Genomic DNA, 27,257 nt, shown 5'->3' with positions numbered 1-27,257 from the left:
TGCACCAAAAGTGATTCTAATACTCTCAGACTTATCAGGAAGTTCAAAATTTTCACTTCAAGACCTATTTTCTGATGCTAGAATAGTAGAAATGAAATCATATGATAAGAACTGAAAGACATGCAACGTGAGTTGACAAAGGTTTTATTCCAAAGAACATACTTCCCCCAAGGACTTCCCGCTGAAGATGAATTAACAGATGTCTAATATATGGCCATTTATCATTTCCCCTTAGACACACAGTGTTCATCGCTAATCCTCACATTTGTTTATCCTTTTGTATTTCTATGCAATGTTTAAAATCTAGATTACTGCTACCCATATACTTTGAAACTGACTTCCAGTTGTCAGATATTAGAACATACAGGCAGTGAATCACTTGCATGAACTGAACTGCTTTGCAGTCGCCCTGAACGTTTGTGCCCCTGGACCACGATCTCTCCTGTCATCACGTGCCTCCTCTGCACAGCATCATCTGCATTACCAGCAAAAGTTTACTGAGTTCCATTAAATGTATTTCTAGAATTTGTACCAAAATAAATAAATAAGTATCAGAAATAATAAAATCAAGAACTAGGCAAGAAATAGATATAAAAAAACAATGGCCTGTATTAAGATGTGAAATACTCACAACTATTCATAAACACCCAACATGTAGAAAAAAGTAAAGATGTTTCCATTATGCAAGGCTAGATTATGCTGCAGTAACAATGTAATTTCCACATCTTAATGCCCTTTAATAATAAAGGTTTATTTCTGATTCCTGTTACATAATCATTTGGGTTAAAGAATTGGGGTGGAAGGGAGGAACACTATGCCCAATCTCTTAACTCTAGGAACGAGGCTAATAGAACCTTTTCACCTGGAGCTGGATGCCATGGCAGAGGAAAGGGGGTTCCTACAAAATGTACACGAGCTCTTAAAGCTTTCTCCCAGGTGGACATATATAGCTTCTTCTGCAGATTCACTCACCAAACCAAGTTCCATGGCTATGCTTAATGCAAAGGGGATGGGAAAATGCAACCTTATCCCCAAAGAAGACACAGAAATATTTGGTGAATAGCATTAGTGAGTACATGAATGAATAGGTAATTGCTTAAAAAAATTTAAGTACCTAGATTCTGTACAGTGCAGGTAATATATCTGTGTAATGCTTTTCTTTACAGCATCTTAACCTGAAAATCTTGGCAGAAGCTCCTTTCTTCTCTCTCTTCCTTTCATCTAAATCAGGTCTTTACAAGTTTAGCAAAATTAAGTATATAGGGAAATTTTAGTGGATTCCATTTTTAAAAAAATCAGTCAACTTTGTCAGAGAGCAAGAAAAGTGAAAGCATAATTTATTGCCTACAGTTGCTGTTGAGGTTGTTTTCTTGAGTTAAGCCAGTTAAACAAATGGACATTGTAAATATACCAAAAAAAAAATAATAATCTGTCCAAAAGGTTAACTGCATTTTGAATTCCTTTATAATTATCTCAGTATTTTAAAGTATAATTTTAAATATAACAGACACCGTCTAAAATAGTGCATCTCTTCTGTTTTCAGCATCCTCAACTTGTTCTTGAATGACATTAGATAGGATGGCTAAACTAGTCACAAAGATGGTAAAGATAGTGCTTATGAAAATGTCTAAAAACCTTACATCTTTTTCTGAACATAAATAAGGGGATAAAATATTAAAAATATTATGCACAACTGTTGTCTCACATATTATTATAGCTACTATTATCAAAGGTTAAAGAATTCGCCTATCTTGGTAGATCTTCTCACACTTGATAATCAAAATCCTCACATTGTTTCAGAAATAAAGGTAGGGTAGCCAAACTTCTTAGAGCTATGCACTCACTCTTTTATTTACTTTATTTTAGTTTTAGTTTAATCATTTAAAAGAATTTACTTTCACCCCTAATAGAATCTCATTCCCATAACATTCTTCTGCCTTCCCTTCAGACTAATGTTCAAGAAATATCTAGGAGGTTTCTTGGAAATTTGGGCACAGTAGGGAGGAAGGAGTGTGTATGCTATGGGGGAGGGAGGTGGTAGTGTTGGACTAGGATTAGTCTAAAAGAACACTGCATAGAACCAGGTAATTAATAATCCCTGGGACTCATGCCCATCTCAGCCCTTCAATCCCATAGCCTTGGGTCTATCTTCCTTTGGACTTTCTAGGACTTGGGAAAGATGGCTTGGGAAGAGGGTATAAAAAAGAGGGCCAGAGAACTCTGGCACTTGACCTTACTAGACTATGTCCCTATTTCCCTCTGAATATAATCAGAGGAGAAGAAAATTAGAAAGCCTATTTTTCTAGTTGTTTTGCTTTCCGTTTTTGGAGAAGGAAGGAGAGAGAGACAGGCAGAGTGAGGAGAGAGAAGAGAGGGGCTGGAATGAGATGCAGTCAGACAGATGAAGCTTAAAGACGAAAGATGGTTTCTTTTCCTCCAGGGCATTGCACTCTGTCATCTGCTCCTGATACTGCTGAATAGGGGTGGGCCAAGAATGCTTGATTCTCAGAAAGGATACCAGATCATTTACCCTTGCTGAATTGATGGAGCCTCATCTGCTAGCCCAACCACCTGTCTGACATTAGGTATGGTTCTTGAGTGACAGGGAAGGGCTAGGTAGAGGAGTTTGCCAAGGGTTGGCAGGGGTCCTGAGCCCACAGGAGGTCCTTGTTGACTAGAAACCAGACAGTGCGGTTGCTGGTGGTGTGGATGCAGATTATCCAAAAGTTTGGCCACAAAAGGTGGAGGATGACACGTTTTCATGAAGAGTATCAGTAGAAGAAGAGCAGGACAAAACTGGATTTGGGTTCCTTTAGAGGCCCCTTACTTTTTGCCCTTCACCTTATATAGGCTCAGCAGCTCCCCACTGTTTATGTCCCTGTTTTACCAGATACTCAGCAGGGTGGGTGAAATGCGCTCCTGGCCAAAGATGTAAATCTGAGTTGTGGTGGCCAAGCAGAGGTCTTAGGGCCATGAAATGTTCACTGGACATTTTTAAGGACAAGCAACTTGCCACAGACAGCAAGCATGAACCCAGGTTTTCACTGTTCTTAAGATTGTGGCTCTTGAAGATACACTGATCCTCTTCAAATATGACTCTTCTACATCAAAAGTAGGTGGAAAGACCCTAATATAGACAAAGGTTCAAGCAATGTAGATAAGACAGTGCGGTCTTCAGCAACATTTTCTTGGCTTAGACAAAGTGATGACCATTGAAAAGCCACATTGAAGCTGAGAGCACTGAAGGCCCAGAGGAGCCGGGGGACAGAGGCCAGCGCACATGCACCGCTGCTGGCCAAGCACAGGTCTGATAGCTGACAGCAGGTGATCTGGAGCAGGGACACTTTCCAAAGGTGAGCATTAACCACACTAGGTCCCAAATGGCTTAAGTATCTCCATGGGCTGTCCTGCTGAAAGCAGTCTGATTTCCCTTCACCTAGCAGGTGGTATTGTAGGAATCAGGCTACAGTTCTCCTTTAATAACAGTGATCTCATCAGATTCTGGGGTGCCACAGTCTGAGGATCAGACGAAGAAGCCAGTGATGATGTCCTGTTCCTGCAGATAAAAGACTTGGACCATGGGGTCCTGAGTGGAAAGTAATGCCATTTGTTCAGGAGATCTGGCCTCTTATTCTTTAATGATCACTACAGCAAAAGCTTGCTCAAAAGAAGACCTCCAATTTGTATTCTGCCCTGGGATGTCTGAACTCTTTCACTCCTAATTGATATGAACCTCACCAAACCTGCACTGTGGCCCTTAAACATGGCTTTCGAGTGGGGGTTATTCCAAAAGGTGGTCTCCCGGAATGCAGGGGTGTTTTGGTGGATGGATCTTGTGCTCTCATCCAAATGCCACTGCATCCACCCAAAGACGGGCTCCAGCTGGAGGAGGGCCCTGCCAGCTGGGGCATTCACTGTCTCTAACTCCAGGCTCAAAAAGGTCCCCAGGGAAATCGGTCCGGAGCCAGGGCCTGGCCCACTCCACCACATCTAGCACTTCATCTCTCTTCACCGCCAGTTCTCTCCCCACGGGCAGCACTCCGCCATCTCCTCCACCTCCTCCTCTTTCACTTTTTCCCCCTCCAGTATTCCCATCTCTCCACCTGTTTTTACCCAGCACTTCCCTTGTTTTCCTCATCTCTTCTGCTGCCACTGGGAAGATGGCATACTCCTCGGCTGTCAGCTTTTCAGCCAACCCTGCACACCAGCTATTGCCTGAGACCTCTACCCCCTGGGAACCAGCTCCCTGGAGGAGATGCTGCCCAGCATTAGCAGTCACTCACCAGAGAAGTCAAGGCATCACACGCTGTGACTGACAGGATGGGGTAGCCTGGAATGCCACACTCCTGCCACCCCAGTTCTAAAGGAGAGCATGCCTTTGGTCCCAGTAACTGAAACAGCAAGAAAAGGCTCCCCCTCCCATAGGGGGCCACGAGCAGCCTCTACATCCTTGGCAGCTGGCATATACATATTCATTCAATCAGACACTACACTGGGGATCCACCTTAACATTTTTATTCCCCTTCTACAAAATGTTATTACTAAAAAGCAAAGTTATTATTAAGTTGTTCTTTTCAGAGTTTGTGAATAATCTTGCAGTCATTCAATATTAGCATCTTCATTATAGGGTCCTATTTTATGATGCTAAAGGTTGATATTCTGGAAATAAGGTTATATTACTGAGGTTAACATTGCAAAGGCTAAAGCTCTGTACTTTTCCTCGTGAAGTCATGATTAATAAGAACTAAGGTGTGTTGAGTCATTAAAGTAACCTCATAATACTATCTCCTATGGGTGTTACCCCTCGCTATACAAGGAAAGAAAGTCCTCAGCTAGCATTGTCATTAACCTGGACTGGCCCTTCAGTGGTAGTCTCTGTACCCAGGCACCCACTCTTCGCACAGTGTCAGGAAAATACAAGGTCATCCAATCCCAAAGCCCACTGTCATTTTTACATGTGACGGCCATTTTCACCTGCACAGCTTCAGTTCACAGCCTGATCGTTCTGAGACCCTCACTGAGAGGATGGATTGAAACCAGGTTTACTTACCCTTTCTAAAAGCCTTGAAAACTGGATGTATACACATTCATTAACTTGAAAGGAGAAGTCTCAAAAAGGGAAGAAAAATTCTTTCTATCTCACTAACTACACAGCTTTTAGGGCATGTTCCAAACAGAAATGGAAACTAGGCAAAGTCTATCTCAGGACTGAGTCCTCCCTTTTTTTTTCAAGTTTTCTTTCTCTACGTCTAGGTCTGTAACTGTTTTACATACATATCTGATGGAAAATTTTCCATCTCTAATCATAATATGTGTCGTGTTGGTGTGTGTGTGTGTGTGTGTGTGTGTGTGTGTGTGTGTGTGTGTGCATGTGTGTGTGTGTAATCTTCTCCTACTAGTTTTTTATTTGACTTTATATACATGGACCCAGTACCAGGCATAGTACCAAAATGCACAATAAAAGTTTCATTAAATGCTTTAAATTTTTACATTTAGGGGTTGGAATTTTCCCCTAAGCGAGTTTTTTACACATAAAACTTAGGACCACCTGCACAAGAGTTACTCAGAGAGATTTGTTAAAAATTTGATCCCCAGGCCACACCTAGATCAACTAAATGAACATCTAGGTATAAGGCCCAGCTATCTACATTTTCATATGCTCTCAGGTATAGCTTAGGATTCTCCAAGTTTAAAGACCTTCTAGTATATGATGTGAGTTAAAAATACTACAATATTTACCCAGCCATTCACTTTGTTTTTAAGACCCAATTAACCTTCAGAAAGGAGAGAAGCATTCTACATACTCCTTCTCTGTCTTCCACCCTATCAACAGGGGGAACTAAATGTCTCCAGACATTTCTTATTTGTCAGAATTGCATACTACAACTCCAAGCCCAGACACCACATGCACACACACACACACAATCTCTCTCTCTCTCTCTCTCTCTCTCAATCTCTCTCTCTCTCTCTCTCTCTCTCTCTCTCTCGCCCCACCTAGATCAACCAAATGAAAGTCTAGGTATAAGGCCCAGCTACCTACATTTTCTACACACACACACACACACACACACACACACACACACACACATCCCAAATGCTCAGAATCATCATCTGGCGCAGAAGGTATTTAATGATCCAAAGACATTTATTGTGTTCAATTGAATACATCCAGCTGAATTGTGCATAATGGTTTCGCATTTCAAAAGGCAACAGCTTTTAGGATTTACTGATAAAGCTACTTCAAAAAATCCCTCCATTCTTTAGAAGAAATCTGTCTAATTACACTCATTTTGGTTGATGTTTCTGACCCAAATACTACTTCTTTTAAGGATGTCTCCACAGTGCTCAGCTGATACAGCATTGGAAAGGAGGTCATGGATATAAATAGAGCAGTGATTTGGCCTGGGAACTACTCCCAAAAGAAGGAAAATAGATCCAAATGGCTGCCTATCAAAGAAAGCTCCTCTCCTGGTAAAACTCTTAGCAGATCTATCAGTATAAGTTCCAGTTTCTTTCCAGGAGTCTCAATCATGTGGACAATACCATTGCCAGGCCCCAGGCTGTTTTCACTAAGGTTATTGAATACTGAATCATGTTAACAAAGAAAAATGTATTGAAATTCCCTAATTTATTTCTAAATCATCAAGTTGAAGATGTGGACAACTTAAAATTTCTTTCTGCTATCCAATAGACTGTCTTGTGAAATTTTCAATAATAGAATTCCAATTTCCCACTTTCATTACCACTATCAGTTTAATTTACTCTATGAGCCAATCAAAATGAATAATTCACTGGTCTTTGCAAACGTTCCGTACCTCCCACCACTGTATATTTGTTATTGTTCTATCTGGAATCTAACCCATTCACTCTTTATAAAATATTAAAGTCTATTATTTTCAAGAAAGGTTTTCCAGGGATTCCTGATTTATCAGAAATTTAAATATGCACCCAGAGAATGGTTAATATCTGCTATATTTTCATTGAACACATAATGAGTGATAAATAATGTTAGTTGATGTCACAAATAGCTCTAAGACTACAGTAATCAATACAGTGTGGTATTGATGAAAAAACAGACAAGTAGATAAGAACAGAATAGAGAGCCCAGAAATAGACTCACAATAATACAGTCAACTGATCTTTGACAAAGGAGCAAAGGCAACTCAATGGGGCAAAGACAGTATCTTCAATAAATGAAGCTGAAGCAACTGGACATCTACACACAAAAAAAGGCACCTAGACACAGACATACACCCTTCATAAAAAGTAACTCAAAAGGGATCACAGGCCTAAATATAAAATGGAAAACTATAAAACTCTTAGAAAACAAGTTAGGAGAAAACCTAGATGACCTGGGGTATGGTAGTGCTTTTTCAGATATAATGCCATAGGCATGATCTATGAAAGAAATAACTGATAAAATGGAAAATTAAGAACTTCTGCTCTTCAAAAAACAGTATCAAGATAATAAGTCAAGCCACAGACTAAGAGAAAATATTTGCAAAAGGTACATTTGATAAAGAACTATTACCCAAAAAATGTAAAGAACTCAACAATAAAACTTTAATTTAAAATGGGCCAAATACCTTAACAGACACTAAAGAAGATGTGGCAAATAAGCAAATGGCAGATGACATTTAAGCATATAAAAGAATACTAAAGCATATAAAAAACAGATTTCAAAAAAGAATATAAAAAAGATGTTTCAGTATCATATGTTACCAGAAAAATGCAAATTAAAATAATGAGGTTCCACTACACACCTATTAGAATGGCCAAAATCCAGAACATTGACAATACCAAATGCTAACAAAGATGTGGAAAAACAGGAACTCCCATTCACTGCTCTTGGAAATACAAAATGGTACACCATCTTTGGAAAACATTTTGGTGGTTTCTTACACATCTAAACATACTCTTACCATATGACTAACACAGCGATTCTGCTCTTTGATGTTTACTCAAAGGAGTTGAAAATTTATGTCCACATAAAAACCTACATACTGATGTTTATAACAGCTTTGTTTATAACTGCCAAAACTTGGAAACAACCAAGATGTCCTTAACTAGGTGAATTCATAATAAACAGTGGTACATCCAGGCAATGGCATATTATTCAACACTAAAAAGAAATGAGCTGTCAAGCCATGACAAGACATGGAGACTTAAATGCATATTACAAAGTGGAAAAACCCAATCTAGAAAGGTTTCATACTGTGTGAGTCCAACTATATAACATTCTGGAAAAGGTAACACTATGGAGACAGTAAAAAGACTGTCTTGGGACTAGGGGTTTGTGGGAAGGGATGAATAGGCAAAGCACAGGGGATGTTTAGAGCAGTGAATATATTCCATATGATATTATAATGATGGGTATATTATTTGTGTTTATATATGGATATATGTCATTATGTGTTTTCCCAAACCCATAAAGTATGCAATACAGATGTGAACCCCAAGGTAAACTGTGGCCTTTGGGTGATTATGATGTTTAAGCATTAAGTCAACTTTGGTAAAAATGTGCCATTCTGGTAAGTGATGTTGATAATAAGTTAGGCTACGGAGGCAGAAGGTATATAGGAAATCTCTGTACCTTCCTCTCAATTTTATTGTGAACCTAAAGCTGATCTAGAAAAATACTTTTTAAAAAGTCAATAGTGCAGCCCAATTACCAAGTCAAATATTTTATTAAGAATTCATTTTTTAAAGGAAGATAATCTAACATCCATAAATTCTACTAGCCTCAGATATCTACAGAATTACTACCCTTTATCCCCCAGGTTAAGTATAGTTTAGAAAACAGGTCCCCCACAATCTCTCTTCCATGAGTCAAATTTGTCATATGCTGCCAAGTCTGTCTTTCATGCCATATCTTTTCTGAAAGTATCCCAATTCCTTCAGTAGGATGTCTTTCCTTCTTTTAGAACCCCAATAAAACAGCTACATCTCTTCTACTACTGTTATTTGTGTTTATACTTTCTCTAGTATTATTCTGTCTAGATCACTAAGTCATTTAAGTTTAAAGGCAAGGACAATGTTATCTTTCTAAGTCCTGCCGAGACCAGCACAGTGCTAGCATACTAGACAGTTAGAAAATTATGACTAAGTCAAATTGTATTATAAACATCTCTATCAAGATCTCTATCAGTATAATATGTGAGTAACTACAAAATCAAAATCATTGTTACGTGACTCCAAAAATATATCTATTCAATCAACTTACTTTTGCTTAGATAATGCAAAACCAAGGACATATTCATGTAATCAGGTGATTTTTATGAATCATGGAATGTTAGCATTTCCATAAGTAAGCAAAATTGACCATTTCCCTTAGGTTTCCAACACTGACTCAAGCCCAGGTAATGCTAACCCCATCTCTCACTTGAATTATAGCAATAATATCCTTATGTTCTATTTTGTCCACTAACCACTCCAGCCCCTGAAATCTATATCCCACACTAATGTTAAAGTGATTTTTATAAAGCAAATCTACTTGTGTCACTTCTCTATTCAAAACTCTTCAGTGACTTCATATTGCTTCTATGATTAACAACAAAATCCTTGAAATGGCTAAAACACCTAAAGTTTCTAGATCCTACCTACCTCTGTATCTTTACTTTGTGCCACTCTTCTCCGTTCCTTAAGTTTCACCATGCTGATCTTAATTTAGTTGTTCCAGTTTCATCACGTTCCTTCCTGACTCAGAGCCTTTGCAGATCCTAGCCTCACTGCATAGAATCTTCTACTCTCACCACCCCTTCTCCCCACTTAACTCCTACTCACCCTTAAGATCTCAATTTAAAGATTACCTTCTCAGGGGTGCCTTCCTCAACTCCTAGACTAAATCAGGTGACCCTATTATATGTTCTAATAACACCATGTAATTTTTCTTAGTCATTCTTATTATAGTTTACAATTACATATTTTTGTGAGTGTTGATTAACTGTTGTCTTCCTCATTAGAATTTGAATTGCATGAAGGCAGGTGTCATGTCTACATTGCTCACTACTTGGTAGGGTGCCTGACACATGGAAAGTGCTCAAGAAACATTTCTTCAAGGTAAAAGAGGATGGAAGGTTTGTCAAGTTGTTGACCTCCTTAAGATCATGCAGTCCTGAGACCTCCCAGAGCAGCTTCTGTAACGGAAAAAGCCTGAGGAATGCTAAATGCTAAATTCACCACCTATTAGCTTTGAGACTTCAAACCACTTGTTCAACTTTTTTAAGTCTCATTTCCTTCTTCTGTGAAAGGGAGATAAAATCTATTCTATAAGGCTGCTAAAAAGATTAAATAAGATAATTTATACCACCCTATTGAAAATTATAATGTTAATTAATCATTAACTTATTATGTAATTATTTGCTTAATGTCATCCCCAATGCTCAACTATAAGCACCCAAGAATATGGACCATGCCTGTCTTATTTATCACTATGTCCCAATGCCTAGCTTTGTATAAGAACATAGTAGGTGATCAGTAATTATTTGTTGAAGATAAATCAATAAACGTATATAGAGAATTTATCATGGTACCTGGCACATATTAGACATTCAACAAATATCAGTCCCTACTGTCGATTGAATGCTTATGTCCCACCCAAATTCATATATTGAAACCTAATCCTCAGTGTGATGGTATCTGGATGTGGGATCTTTGCAAGGTGATTAGGGACCTTTGGGATGGCTCCACTCTCATGAATGAGATAAGTGTCTTTATAAAAAAAAAAGACTAAGAGAGAACCCTTATCCCCTCCACCATGTGAGGACACAGCAAGAAGACAGCTATCTATAAACCAGGAAGTGGGCCCTCACTGAATCTGTTGACACCTTGATCTTGGACTTCCCTGCCACTGAAACTATAAGAAATAAATTTCTGTTGTTTATAAGCCATCCAATCTATGGCATTTGTGCTGTAGCAGCCCAAACAGACTATGACAATCCCCTTCCTAAATAGAATATTTGCTAAGACATTCTCTCTAGCCTTGGTCTTTCCTATGAAAGACTCCAGATGGAGTCAACTGCTTGCACCATTCACTAATATACAAGATCTTTTCTACAGATATTGCTATTTATTTTGAATTATGAATAGGAAAATTTCCCAGCAACAATACTCTGAGCACATCTTATGTGTCATGTAACAAAAACATGAGACCTACACTATTATTCCCATTTTATAGTAGCAAAAGTTGGGCACAGATAGGTTATGTGACTTAGCTTTCCAGGCTTGATACCCAATACCCTTCTCCCTACACTTCTCCTGACAGCTGTCATTGAGCTGTCATAAGCCACTTTAACAGTCCTCGTCTGGCCTCTCCCTGATGGTCAAAGGACATTATTTTATCAGAGGGCAACACATGGGTATATGTGCACACTCACATACACACACACACACACACACACACACACACACACACACACACAGCAGCATCAGAAGTCTAAGACATAAAGTTTGTTTCATCTGATTTCTTAAAATCTTAATGTTTCCAGCTTATTCAAAGCCATGTAAACCATTTCAAAGCTTGTAAGATGCACCAAAATGTGGAAATATTTACAATAAAATATTTGAATTAAAGGTAACAAAGTTAAATTGTCATTTTTCCATTTTGAAAGATGTTTACAAAATAAATAAACCCAAATAATTGCCAACTTGTCATATATGAATGGCATATTAATAGGGAGTCAATATGGATAATCTGGACTTTGGGAACATTTTCCTAGCCAACTACATATAGCACCAACATTAAGTATTTAGAATCCTAGAATCTCAAAAATATGTGACCTTTTAATAATTTCTTCCATCTGTCTCATCAAAAGATTGTAGCTGGCACTTGAATTACTCCAGTGGCCAGAGCACACAGCTTCAGCCAATCTGTTTCATTTTTGGGGACACTGACTTTCATAAGGATCTTCTACTGGGTTGAAATTATTTTTTAACTTCTGCGTGAAGATCCTCTTTAACTTTCTGGGTCCAAAGAAAACAAGTCTTTATGAAGTCCAATGCATATTCAAAAATAGCACAGGTTTGTTAAATGACTGAAAAAAGGAGATCTAGTTATATTCTTAACTTGAGGCTGTAATACAAATTGCAATTTGAAAATTCAGACTCATCCTCCAAACTATTATGTCAAAGGCCTCAAGTTCATAATAACGGTCTTTGGCTATTACCTCTTCTCACCCTCTAAACAGTCCTGTGACCTACCATTGTTTTCCTGTTCTGATGGAAAGTTGGCTGGTGATTGTCAAAGTTACTGGATACAGATCACCAATTTACATAAGACACATATATAAATGCTAGAACAATCTCCCCTAGTTCTTCATCTAATAATCAGGAATACTATCTATCTGACACATGAATGGTTTTAACTATTGTTTTCTAAAATGCAAGCTTTTAACTGAATCAGAGCCAAATTTGAATGATGTCTCTTCCACTTACTAAAATCATCTCCAAAAAGGACATAACTATCCCACAGAGTTCTCCTGTAAAATAAGTAATACATCACCATTAGGCATCTAGCACTGTGTCTGGAACAGAGTTTGTATATATCACAAAAGTGAATTCCATTCCTTTAGTTCCATTTTGCTTTAAGGAATTTCTAGAAGGAATTGGCACTTTTGAAATCACTGCTATTAAGTAGTAAACAGTGGAAGAATTATAGATAGCATTTCTGCTACATAACAGTATCAACTAAGGATTTGATGAAAAAGATAATAAAAACAATCCAGTTCAATAAGATTTGCAGATTGCACTGAGGCTATTCTATCAGAAGATGTCTTGTCTAAAAGATCATTTTCCATTTTAGTAAAGTCATCCAATGCCCAGGTATTATAAATCTTGATGAGAACAGAACTGACATATTCACATTCTAAAGCTTGCCTGAAATCTACTAAATGACCTCAGGGTTACAGAAATGATTATTTAATGGCAGTAATTCTTTATGAAGAAAAATTGATATTTTAAGTGAGTTTTTAAAAATAAACATATTGGAGTAGGTAATTAACTAGCTAGTAAAACAAAATTGCAAAATGTACACAAACTAAAAGAAAGTTTCTCATATGGCTCTAAAAGGTCTTAGTGACAAGGGCAAATGTACAGTTTGAACTCAGAACTTAACTTCTTTATTTATTGATACACAAAAGAAAGACATTGTGTAATAACATCAACATTGTGTTAACAGTGAAAAGTCTTTCATTTGCATTATGGGGTAACATTGATCCTTTTAGATATAGGAAATTATAGCAACATGGGCCTAATTAATATACTAAGAAAACTTGCTAGAGGCTTATACAATAAATTTCAGATTGTTTTTAGAACTGTTATACATTTCCTTAGTATCTTATTCCATCCAGGCTGCTATAACAAAATATCATAGGCAGGTGGTTTAAGAAAAAACAACACAGAATTTCTTACAGTTTTGGTGGCTGAGAAATCCAAGATCAAGGTGCCAGCAGATTCAGCTATTGGTGAGGGCTCCCTTCCTGGCTTACAGACAGCCACCTGCTCCTTGGGTCCTCACATGGAAGAAAGAGAGTGCTCTGGTCTCTTCCTCTTCTCAGGAGGACACTGATTCCACCATGGGACCCTTTCCTCATAATGTCACCTAAACCTCATTACCCTTCTAAAGGTCCCACCTCCAAACTTTATCAAAATGGGGACTAGGGTTTTAACAATGAATTTTGGGAGGACACATTTAGTTCATCACACTTGGAATCACAAAAATCAAAAACCAGTCTTTTAGTTGCCACCACTCTTTAGAAAATTAAAAATCAAAAGGATAAAAACAACCCCAAAAGACATTGTTTGATAAATTCAGAAAGACACTTCATCAATTTTGATTTCTGCTTGACAATCCAGATTATTTTAGTCTTCTGTTTCAGAATTTGCCACAACACTGAAAGAAAATGTTATCTTAACATAGGAGGAAAATAATTTAGAATGTCATATTAGAATATTAAAAAAAGTGTTTTAGGTTCAATTTCACAGTGTTGGGCATAGACATTGCACAAGTCAGTATTATTTAAAGAAATACTGTCACCTTCATAAATTCCATACTGTAACTCAGACTACTCAGATAAAAATGCTAGATGACCCATATTTAAAAAAGAGGATCCTTGGAGACCCAGTGAAGATGGTACAAATAAAGCATTTCAGAAACCATCTCTCTAGCCCCTATTTTACCTCTCTCCTGCCCTTCCTTCTTATTTTTTCTTTGACAACAATGTAATTCTAATAACCTGAAGAACTGAACCCAAGCAAATAAGCTTGGTTTTATCTATTTCTAATAAGCACTGGCTATACATGTACACACAAATGCACATACAAGCATATGTGTATAAAACACACCCATTCACCATATACATCCAGTAACGCCTATATCAGAAAGACAGCTAATGTTTGTATTTACTACCATGGACCAATAAAGAGTTTACAGGTATTTCATTTAAAAGCTCATAAAATACAACTATGAGGTAGATAAAATTAGTCTTTTTATTTATAGACAGTGAATCTGAGGCAGAGAAGTTAAATAAATAGGTGGTTAAAGGTGGAAAGAGGAGAATTCCAAGTAGCATACTTAAGGTGGTACACTTAACTCAGCAGCTTAGCTGAGTGGAATGAGAGGAACATGGAAAATAATTCATTCTTCTCCTTGTTTCTACCTTATCTCCAGTCCAAGGCCAAAATATAAATGAGGCAAAACCCTCATCAGGTAATTTTTAGGGCATTATGGTATTTTGAAACTGACAGTATAATCCCCACAGTAAAAAAGAACACAATGCTTATCTGTGACTTTCACCTTACCTTTTAAAGCATATAAATTATTTCTTTTCTACTCATTAAAGGTGTGCTAAAAATATATAACTAATTTCCATAACATTCTGTTGGCCTCTATGGGAGTTATGCCCTGTTATCAAGTGAGTGAGTCAAAAATGTTTACTCCATGAGTGAGTGAATTAATTGAATTATTTTTTACATCAGAAATTCCTCTTTTCTACATGTAAGAGAAGATACTGATACTTCATTTCCAACAAAATAACAGCAAAAGTAAATGACACTGATGTTGCTGGAAACCATTAAAAAGAACTATTATAAATTTTCAGTAGCTCTTAATTTCAAAAGTGTCTGCACTGATCATTAAGCAGAAAATATGCACTTATTGGTAAAAAATGAACCAGTCACTCTTTACTAAATGAACCTGGCATTTAGTGCTGGGGAATGTAGTAAAATGATATTTAAATATCTATAAAATTCCAACAATAACCTAAGCACATAAGTACTTTAAAAGGCGATTTTGTCACAAAAAAAAAAAAAAAAAAACAAGAGGAAAGGAAGCATTCATTGTTTTCTTCAAAATCCAGTTCACACTAGAATGATATCCTTGAGATTCTGCTTCATTTCCTGAAGCCTGGCCAAAGGTCCAGCAACAACAGCCAGCTCTGTAGCTCCATTTGTCAAATGTCAAAATTATCAACAACAAGTTCTGTAGCCTGGTACCTTTATGTGAGAATTATCTGCTTTCAGCTCTTATCAAGGAGGTTAAAGATGGGAATTCAAGTCTGACATAGCTCTTTATCCAATTTACAAACTACTAACATAGCAGAGCAGAACTAGGCAGTTTTTACCAAGACGTCTGAATCTTAAGATTGCCTGACTCTCAGTTTCTCTGAGATATTAACATGCCCACTCAAAGAACTCTGATCGCCTTATATGTAAACCTTTCTATCATGTTTACAGGTTATCACTGTTTACTTCTGCATTCTGTATTTATTTTTTAAATGTACAGAATTTTTCCCACAAAATATTAAGGAGTTATAGTTAATAGGAGTCTATAGTTAATAGGAAACTAAGCACAACCATCTACTGATATAAATTAAGTGAAATGATCTTTTCTAGCCCCTATTATTGGTATTGTATTCATATTGGGAGGTTATAAGTCAATACAGTGACATAGGTCTTCAGAGATTCTAAGAAAGGTCCAAGGTATTTATCAATTTTCAAACTGTATTAATGCCAAGAGTGTTCCCAAACATACTCTTCATTTTCCAGAATGGGTAGAGCTAGCCCGCTAACTCTAGCATCTCTGTGGCTCTGATTTCTGTGTTAGCATTTAAAAACTCAGTGGCCATCTCTATAACCTTTGACGAGGCTGCAGTATTTGGTTACCCTTGACTCTATAGAAGGCGTGCTGTTTATCCTCTGGCTTTTAGTCTGGTCCTAGCCAGGAATAAGACTCTGGTTCTGCTCAAGGTTTGTCCTGATGCCCGTCTTCAAGCTTGCTGCTTGGACACACTGCCTGGTTTCCAGATCCTGTAATCCAGTCCCCCTTTGCCCACTCCCAAGGTCTTGTGTCTCTTAAGAGTGAGTCTGGATTTCTGTTCCTTCCTACTTTGTTCCACTCAATTTTTCCACCTCAACTTAGAATACTTGCATTCTCATGCCAATATGAACTTTGTGTTTGTTTGTTTTTTCTCAGATTCAAACATGAGATTCTCTGATATAACAGAATCTGCTCCTGCCATTTTGGGGCTGCTCCACCTTGTCTTTCTACCCCTTCTCCCCAACCCAAACCTGACACTGATACTCACTGTTCGACTCCATTGATATTTGCAAGCCAAGTCTGAGGTTTGCAGTGGAAATACCCTCTACCCTCACCCCAATAAAGGAAAGTATTTTATTACCAATAGTTTAGATTTGACTGGACAAAATGATTTAAAAAGAAACAGATCAACTTTTACTCAGTTTCATTATCTTCAAATTATATTTGTTACTGCCTACATTTGGGATCATTGATCTCACTCTTCCCTTCTTGGTATGCTAATTTCTCTATACAAAGAATTAAGGGAAAAGATGCTAGCTGGTTTCTGATAAAAAGGGGGAATGGCAGATGGGATAGTCCCCAACTTTTAAAGATGCAGCTTCTCAGAACTCTGAACTATTTGCTACTGTAAAAGATATGGGTGGACAGTGGCAATAGAGTTTCGTGACTTGACAATATAACTGTAGTTATTGATGATGTTATTTTGAAACAGTTTCCACTTTTTGTTTCTTATTATTTGATCTTTGTCTAGACAACAGCCTACATTTGTGGAAACACTATAGGCTTAAGAATCAGAGAAGCCTTGGTTCAAATTCTGACTTATGAGCTATATTATCTGCATTATTAACCTTTCTAAAACTCAGTTTCTTTATCTGAAAAGAGATAATGGAACAACTACATGTTAGTCATGGGAGATTAAAATAGATCATATTTCATTCTTTTCTAATAAGCACGGAGTCCAGTACAGTTGCATCCATCACCAAACACAGAAAATAATCCATAATACATAATCCCATATGTCCACATTCACCTGTTTAGAAATAATAATGGTGGCAAACATGTACATTTCCTACTGTATACCCAGTGCTGTTTTAAGCACTTTGCATATATCAGCTCATTGAAATACAATATGATGCATCTTTTATTTTAAGTTGACAGGTTACAGAATTGGAGAAAAGTGAAGTTAAGAAGGTGGTTAAAGGTGAGAAGATGAGGCCTCTAAACAGCACATGTAAGACAGCACTAGGATTCCGCAGCCTGGTTTGACAGAATGAGAAAAGCACAGAGAAGCTCTCACCCTCCTCCTTGCTTCTCCCTTACTTCTAACTAAAGGGCTTGCCAGAGGCAAAAATATGAAAGTGGGCAAAACCCATGTTAGCTTGCTTCAGTATCCAATGCCATCATCATCCTATATGCCCTTGATTGAAAAAGTTATTAGTTCTTTATTTTGTTCATTCTCTATGTCCTGTGAAACCTGAGGAGCAAATTATTATGTAGTATATTATTTCTGCTGACTTTTGACTAAATATTTGCTTTTATAATTATAGTTGGGTTGAATTGTAATTCATGCTTCCTTCAATTTACTTATTCCTAATTAGTATTCATACCTGTAACATCTTGGCAACCAAGCATTGTAAAGGCTTTAATTTTCTCCATGTTTGAAACATGCACAGTAAAATCTATAGCTTCTTCCTAAGCCTCCTACCTTAGAGAAGTTCTGATTATTTTCGCAGAACCTTCTTATTATGGTCTAATTTAGCTGAATTCTATCACTGGAATTATAATTCATTACTGCATCATCTTTCAATGATAGAAAAACATGGGATAATAAGACAACCAAGAAAGGGATGACCGTACATTTAAAAGTGGAGTCTTACTGTGTAGTGGACGACTTTGGATGTCCCTGAGGGGCACTCTATCAGGTTCTTTTGTCCTGGCATTCAGCTGTACCTGGTTTTCTTTCACATTTCTAACATAAGAAAAATGTAGGCTATACCATATTTTTCTCTAAGGTATAATTATTCTACAAAAACACTACACATACTTGAATTCCAGCAAAATTCTTTTTAATTTTTAAAATCAGCAGACATATGGCCCTTAAAATTTTTCTATTACCTTTGGTTTTTTTTTTTCAATAGCAATTCAAAATGTATGAGATAGTTCATGGTATAAAACAGCACTGTGTAAATTTTCCAGAAAATAAGCTGGAATCATTATGATAATTAGAAATCTTAAATCAGGCAGGTTATACAGAGGATTTCTCATTTATATTCCTCATAATGTACTTCGTTTTGTCCTGTACAAATATAAATACTCTCTGTTTGTTTTATCTTCCCCTCTCTCTGGCCATACCATCATTGCTCTGGCTTCAGTACATGACATGTTTCCTAGTCTGGGTCCCCAGACTCAACCCCTAGAACTCCAAGAAAATATCAAAGCTGCCCTATACACTTACCCAAGATACATATAGCATCAAAGATATGTCAGAAACACTTGGCCCTGGAATTCATTGCTCAAACTTAAGAAGCAAGTTCAAGAGAATTTGTGAACCTGTATTTTTCAATAAATACATGAATGATGGAAAGCACAATCTTGAGTGTTAGAGAAAGAGTAAATCCATTTTGTAAGTTAAAAATTGCTGATCAACTATTACTACTGGAACTGTCCATGGTTGAATAATGTACAGGAAAATTTGAGGATCATATGAGATATTCCCATTGATTTTCTTTTTCTGTGAGGTGCCCTAGCTTGTCTCAAGGGAAGAGAAAGTTGATGTCTGTGAAATCTAATTATATTTTGAAATTGTGAACTGTTTGGTAACCTCAGAAGACATCACATTTCTTTTTCTTAAAAGCTAAATGATATTTATACTTAAATAGGAGATTCCCATGTTTTTCCAAAGGAGAATATATTTATCTATTTATTACTCTCATTTAGCCGTATGAACTTAGGGCCAATATAACATGAGAAGGCTTAGAGAGAGCTGACTGGTGGTTGGAGAGATTAGTATAATATTGCCCTAAGCCTGGAGGAAAGAAAGTGCTCCAAGCTGATTCAAATTCAAGCTGATCTGTTCTATTTTCCAGAAATAACTGGGTATAACAGTGACACTGCAGAATCATCATAGTGTCTCTCTGGTTTAGGATCAGACTTTGATCCTACCTCGAGGTACCTTTCTTTGGCAACCTCTACCTTGAATTATAAAATAATAATTATAAAGAAGTTAAAGATAATTTGTAAGAGCTCTTATTTTGTATAACAAGGCAAATACCTCATATATACTACACACTGAATGTTTACCCCTCAGAAGAGACTCCTAAAAATATTTAACACTGGCTACCTATTATACATAATGAAACTAAAGAACACCTTTCTCTAAAGGAGAAAAGAGATACACCTTAATGAAAACACCTTCTGGATAAAATGAAACTACAATCTGAAACAGGTTCTTATGTGCAGATCATACTATAAAAAGAAAGGAGTCTAGATGGATTAGTAAAGAGGAAAATAAAACCTATAGTTCTCTACTGTTTATTTACCCTAAAAGTACTTGCTGTCCTTCATATAAAAAAACAGGCACCCTGACATTGTGAAATTCTATTTAAGTTACAATTATTCAGTAAGTAGGTATGGGGCTCAGACATTCAAGATATTGTTATGATTTTAATGAGAAATTAATAAGGAGTTCACCAAATCAGACCAATGGTGATGACATCAATTTCTAAAGTCTTCCATTATTTAAGTTGGAAAATTAAGGTGCTTCCACTAAACACCATTGGTCATCTGGCCAATAGCTAAAATATTTACATGTATCCTTTCAGAATTAGAGGGGCCTCATTTAGTTGTCAATACAGTGCAGATTACTGACTAACCATGATTTAACTCTTGAGGCAGTGCATATTTTAACATAACTTATTCTTTTTAACTGTCAACATAAGAGTCTTAATTTATATTGGAACTCCATTCTCTAGAAAGACTGTGTAGTTTAAAGTTGCCTAGAATTCAGCAAGTTTAATTTTTTGATAATAATAAACTTAGAAGGCTAGCTCTACAGTTTTTCTTTACTAAGTAATATCATCATGATTCATAATTACCTATGGTATGTCAATACTTAAATGGACTCACAATGAAAGTTTACTTATGATGGAGAAATGTTTGTATTCTATATAAAAATCTCTAAATTAAAGAGATGTCCATCATTTACTATTGAGTTTAAGTTAAAAAGAGTATGTATCCTTGCAATTTAATTAAGATCATAATTTACTGTTAAGAAGTATTTACACATAAGAAACTAATCCCCATTACCTTATAAATATCCAAGAATCCACACTGGTGGTCAAATCTGGTGTACAGTTCATTCAGCATGCTGATCACCTGCATGGGGGTGCACTGGGCACAGATGGCTGTGAAGCCAACGATGTCCGAAAAGAGCATGGTGACATCATCAAACTTTCTGGCCTGCACTTGCTGCCCTTGCCATAACTGCTGGGCTACATCGCCAGGGAAAATGGAATATAGAAGATCCACTGTTTTCTTCTTCTCTTCTTCCAGGGCCTGGTGAGTTCTTTCTAAAGTTGCCTTTAATTTATCCATCCGCTTCTTCAAGCCATCCTGGGCCTTTGCCTGTTCGCCAACCAAAATGACATCTCGGGTAGCATCGTGTATAGGTATGTCAGAGAGATGCAGCCCTCGGCCCATGAGTTCATCCAGCTTGTCCACACACGGAGAGCCCAAGAATAAGATGGAATTTGATTCTGGGACATGAATCATCTGTCCCTTGATTTCCATCACCTGCAAAATTAACATGGAATTTAAATCACTGCTCTTCACATAGCAGGTCCACTAAAAGTAATCTATTATTGATGAAAAGGAGGAACAAGAAACGAACTATTAGCTAGACTGACTTTCTGCATACATATAAGCAACTTTAAATAAGATTTACCACCAGTGTAATTTCATGGTTCTGAACAGAAACATTTCTTTGTCTTCCACTTGGCCACTTTCTAAAGACAATGATGAAATGGAAGGTGGGATCACTGAGAAATGAAACAGGAAAACATTTTTTATTTAGAATAAAATTATACCCAAACAGGTTCATGAGTCAGTTTAAAAACTTTCAATCTGTTTAATAATAATAGATTACAATAAATCCATCGGTCAAAATAATTACATTTAGTTGTCATTAAAGTAACACTGATAAAATAAGTCCAAGTGATTAAAATGAATTTAAATAATTGTTTGGCCTTAGGTAAGTCATTTTCAACCAGTTGTAAATACAGTAGTGCACTGACTAGATTAGTACACAATTCACTTGGCCTTAAAATAAAAATTTAACTAGGTACGATTAAGCCAGTATTACTAGAAAAAACTGGCACTCAATGAGCATATTCACTGTAAGTCAAAAATAAATCCTCCAAATCAGCATACCAACTAAAGGAATTCAGTTAATGAGATAACAAATGTGCGGAAAGAGTGATTTAAACCTATCCCTCCTTTCTGTACTCTTTGACTGGAGAATTTGAGGAATTAATACTTAATAGAAAACTTAGTGCACACAGGTTTACCCTTTCTTAACTTGGTGCCCTAAGAAACACTCAGAGGGAAGAAACACCTGTAGGGAAGAAAGGTGGACTTAGGATACTGCTATCCAAATATAGGTATTTGGCTTATAATAAGGTCTCTCAGCACACCTGGGGAGGAAAATGGTTGTAATTACCTGGAAAGAACAGCCTAAGAGTTGACTAACCAACAGTGTGTATCAATTTCATCTTTGTCACTTTCCATTACCATGTGGAATGTGCTCAAAAAATTTATTTTCCTTTATTATTCATAGCATGAAATAATTAGGCTAGTTGAAACAAAAGGCATAAAGCAAATATGGGGTAAAACTCACAAATTTGGATTTTTAAGTCTGCAACTATGTTTATTTTGTTTCCCCTGCACCATTCACCAAGATCTAGTCCACAGAAGGAAATAAAACTGAATCCTTGACTGACGCTCTAATTTTAATGAAATGAAATGTTACTTTATCTTATGTAAACTTTCTGCTAGTGTTCACTATTTCCCCCTTTTATACATAATACTCTCGTTTGTTCATTGAAGTATTTTTGTTTTCTATTTATTAGTACTGCTCTGAGTGATAACAGAAAAAAATTAAAGTTCCCCTTTTCAAAGATATTACAGTGGTGGTGGTGGTGTGTGCAGTCAGTATAGCTCAGACTGAAGAAGACAGTTTCAATTCCCTCCTTCAAGGGGGCCTCTCAAAATGCTGCAGGCTATGGTTTGAGTACAAAGAACTGTTCTGAAAAGTATTTCCAGATTGTTTTGCATATGCCTGATATGCTTTTTTGGAGAGCGGTGTTGTTAATGATATATCCTTTCCCACTACTGCCATGGTAAGGGTGTAATAAGGAAGACACATATAATGTACAACCTCATAGTTAAGAAATAGAATTCTTTTTTCTTAAAATTTAAGGTAAAATCAAACCTCTGATGCTCATAGATTTAGACTTCTCTCTAGTCTCTCTCTCCCCTCATATTTCTTTCTTTTTTTAAAAAGAAAATTAGTTACTTTTTATTGAGTATAGTTGCTTTACAATCATATCTTGGTTTCAAGTATACAACACTGGGGTTCAACAGTTACCCACATGATTAAATCCTCACCGCCTCTAGTGTAGTTACCATCTGTCAGCATAAGAAGATGTTACAGCATCATTGGCTCTGTTCTCCAGGCTGCACCTCCATCCCCATGTCCAACTTATATTATGATTGAGAATTTTCATGCCCCTTTATCCCTCTTACCTTCCTCAACCACCCACCCAAACTGCTCCCTGTGGTAACCACCAGTTACTTCTCAGTGTCTATGAGTCTACCACTATTTTGTTCATTTTGTTTTTTTGTTTTTAGATTCCACAAAAAGTGAAATCATATGGTATTTGTCTTTCTCCATCCGGCTTATTTTACTTCACGTAATATTCTCTAGATCCATCCATGTTGTTGCAAATGGCAGTTTTTCTTTTCTTTTAAGGACTGAATAATATTCCACTGTGTAAATGTACCACATCTTCTTTATCCACTCATCTAGTAACTCCACTTGTAAGAATTTACCTGGAGAAAACAAAATTTCTGCTTCAAAAAGATACATGCACCCCTATGTTTATTGCTGCATTATTTTCAATGCTCAAGATACAGAAGCAACCAACGTGTCCTCACATTTCTTTCTAATTATTTTCTTTTGCTTTTCCATCTTTCTTTCTTCTCCTTCCTCCTCTTTGTTCTTTGGACTTAGGTTTTTTCCACACCCTCTTTCATTTGGTCTTTATCTTTCCTGCTCAGTGCCTCTCTTCACTTATTCTCTACTTTCCCTCATTTTCCTCAGTGGTTCTTTCTTTTTCTTTTTCTTCTCTTTTCTCTTTCTTTTTATTTCTCTTTTCTTCCTAGATATCAATGCCCACACTTCCCACCACAAATGGACCTTTTTCTTTTTTTTCCTTTTGCCTCCATCTCTCTTTTAAATATGGAATCAGTATATGTGTATATGCATAAACAATACCATGTATCATTTATTATATGTAATAAATGTTTTTGTATAACTTACAAAGAAACTGAGTTTAGTATTATATTCCTATCTCAAAAATATAAAACATAAATGTTCTTGATTTACATGTGGCCATTAGTGTTTTCTTTTTATTAATCTCTGAATCAGCAGAGCCTGAGAGAAAAAAAATACTTACCTTCTACACTACAGAAAAACAGCTCATTGAAAGAAGCTCCAACATACAGAGTAAATAACTTCCTTTTTTTATATTTTTCATCAATGAATTTTTCCCTTATTTAATAAATAGGCAAACTCAACAGAAGCATTTTGTCTCTATCATAAATGCATTTTTACTTTGATTGGAAAATAACATATATTATTATTATTATTGCATTTTTTTGTTTCATTATAATTATAAATTCAGAAATTCACCATGATCTTCATTTATTAATTTAGCAATGTAGAAAAACTGTTATGGGAACTACATATTTTTAGGTGGAGGGAACAGATGTGTAGAAAACTGCATGAAGTGGGAACATCTCTCTAAATTTTTAGTGCATTCTAAATTATATTAAAGTTTTAATAAAATAGCATAAGGAATAAGAAAAGTAAATTGTCCTTAAATCTCTTATATTTCTGAAACTGGTAAGCATAATAAAGGAGAGCTTTTGACTGGGCAAAAGGATTAAAAATAATCTGATCACAAACCTGGTTGTCAGGTTCTGTTAAACTGTGTTATTTCTAATATTATGCATAGATATCTCTATAAAAATACTGAATACTATTATCAATAAAATTAGTTGAAAATTGAGTATGTCCAGGTCATATAACTGTATACTACCCATTCTTATATATTTACACATAGTAAATAAGGATTAACCCATGTTCTCATGGAAACTCAAGTCTTATAGATAATCATTTGTAGCACTGTTGAATAATGGTTAGGAAAGAAGGATTTGGAACAAGTCAGACCTGGATTTAAACTCTAGCTCTCCAGAAATTTAAGTGTGCAAACTGACTTAGATTCAGTTACCTATCCTTTTAAAGCTGTTGTTTCTTTGTCCATAAAATGGAGATGATAGTGATGATACTGACGAGGATGATGCCTGTACTAACTCAACACATCTGTTGAATGCATTCTATCAGTCAGGTACTGTTGTGAGTACTTAATATTTTTTGTTATTGAATTTTACTTTATGCTAGCTTTTACTAACCTCATTTTTTATATGAGATTTAGGGAGGTTAAGAGACTTGCTAAGAATATACAGCTAATAAAAAGCAGAATAAGTATTCAAACCCAAGTTAGATTGATTCCAGAAAACATGCTTTTAACCACTGGGAAAGCATGATGGGCTGGGTAGGGAGGAAAATAACAATTCTAAATATGAATAAATGTGATGGCAATATAACCTTAGTGAGATATACACAATAGGCAGCTGAAAAGAGATAAGTTGTTGCTTTTGATATGGATGAAACAGCTATCTGTATGCTTATGCACTTAAATTCAATTCAGCAAAAAGGTCATTTCTAGATGTGATTTCATATATTTTAGATCACTGGGACAGAACATGAAAGCACAAACAGAATGATATGTCCCTGGAATCCAAAAGGACCTTTTTTCTCACAGCGTAACATTCATTTTTGAAGAATTAGCTCTAGCAAAAAAAAAAAAAAAAAGGAGGAAACCACAGTGATCAGCCCAAGAAAATTCTGTCTTCATAGTCCCTAGGTCTTCCTGCTCACAAACCCTGACTGAGACATCACATGGCAGGAACCACCAGCAAGAGGATTCTGCCACAACAAATGCCCAGCCAAGAAGCACTCTTTATCCACACAGACAAAAAAAAGCCCTCCTCTTTTGCATAATGGCACCAGGGTACCAGGCTTTGGGAGCTTGTTCTGCTCCCTCAAGCAGCATTAACAAGGGCCACAAGGAGCCCCAAGGACATGAAATTAGCCAAACAGATGAAAATAGAATCATATAACCTCTGAAAATTACACTACACTGAGGCCAGCACTTGTGTGCCAAATCTAAACAGAGTGATTGCCATTTAAATATGATCAAGTGTCTTCTAAGATAACAGCCAAACTGTCTAGGATATAGTAGAAAACCGCCATCATAATAAGAACCAGGAAATCACATCTTAAATGAGAAAACACAATGAATTAATGCCAAGAATGAAATGAATCAGATATTGGAATTACCTGTCAAGAATTTTAAAGAACCCACCATGAAATGTTTCAACAAGCAATTATTCAGCAAAGAAAAAAAGTTTAGAAAAGTCTTAGTGTGACAACAGAAGGTATGAAAATAACTAAATGAAAATTATATAACTGAAAAACATAACAAAAACAGAAAATTTGCTGGGTGGGGCCAAAATTAGAATGGACATGACAGAGGACAGAAACAGAGAATCTGGGAATAGTTCAAAAGAATTTGATCAATATGAACAGAAAGAGAAAAAATAGACTGAAAAAAATAAATAAACAAGTCTCAGAGACTTGTAGGGCAATAACAAAAAAATCTAACATTCATATCATGAGAGTCCCAGAAGGGAAGGGAAAAGAGTAGGGTTGTTAAAGCACTTGAAGACATAATGGCTGAAAATATCTCAAATCTGATGAAACATACATACCCACAGACATGACATGAATCTCAAAGAGGATCAACTCAAAAAAATCTACTCCAAGATACATCATAATTAAATTTCTAAAAACTAAATTCAAAGAAAATACCTGGAGAGCAGCCAGAAAGGATTATAGGGAACACTAATTCAAATGGCAGTTGATTTGTCATCTGGAACTATGGAAGCCAGGGGAAAGCAGCCCATTTTTAAAATATCTAAAGAAAAGAAGTGTCAGCTGTGAATTCTGTATGTGTAGAAACTATCCTTCAAGAGTGAAAACCATAGACATTTGAAGATAAAGGAAAGGAATAAGTCTTTGTCCTAACAGACCTACCCTTAAAGAATGGCTAAAGATGGAGAGAATTAAAGACAGCAGGATGATAGGTGAGACAGAGCCCTCCTCCTAAAACCACATATAATACAAAAATATAATTAATACAACTAATCCTGAAAAAGCAACAGGAAAGAAGGCTACACCAGACTGCATGCACCTGGAGAAAAGAACAGACCTCACCGAACAGGGTAATGTACCAAAGCCATGACCCTGGGGGACCCAAGCTCTTCCCCCACCCCAGCTAACCAGTGGAAGGTAGAGAAATGGAGTGGGGAGGGAGGGAAGGCCTGGGACTGCTGAACACCTAGCTCTGGAGATTTGCTTTGGGAGCACACACCTACATTGCATGGTGCTCTGGTGACTAGGGTGGTTGAAAAGCTAAGACAGGCAGAATACCTGGAGACTGACATTCCAGCCACTTCTGGAAAACAGGCATCCATATCTGGC

The 27,257-nt window shown here is 36.5% G+C and overlaps 1 protein-coding gene across 2 annotated transcripts in view; it reads right to left on the bottom strand.

Annotated features, from left to right (window-relative positions):
* The window catches only part of GUCY1A2 (guanylate cyclase 1 soluble subunit alpha 2), a 311,376-nt gene that overhangs the window by 99,104 nt on the left and 185,015 nt on the right, over nt 1–27,257 (bottom strand). For both annotated transcript variants that reach the window (XM_037012667.2, XM_073239331.1), the window contains exon 5: nt 20,618–21,103. In XM_037012667.2, coding sequence (XP_036868562.2) covers nt 20,618–21,103 — 486 coding nt within the window. The remainder of the gene's footprint in view (nt 1–20,617; nt 21,104–27,257) is intronic.

The sequence above is a fragment of the Manis javanica genome, chromosome 6 (genome assembly GCF_040802235.1).
Source record: "Manis javanica isolate MJ-LG chromosome 6, MJ_LKY, whole genome shotgun sequence".
NCBI classification, from domain to species: domain Eukaryota; kingdom Metazoa; phylum Chordata; class Mammalia; order Pholidota; family Manidae; genus Manis; species Manis javanica.
This window is presented reverse-complemented; position numbering and strand designations above follow the sequence as displayed.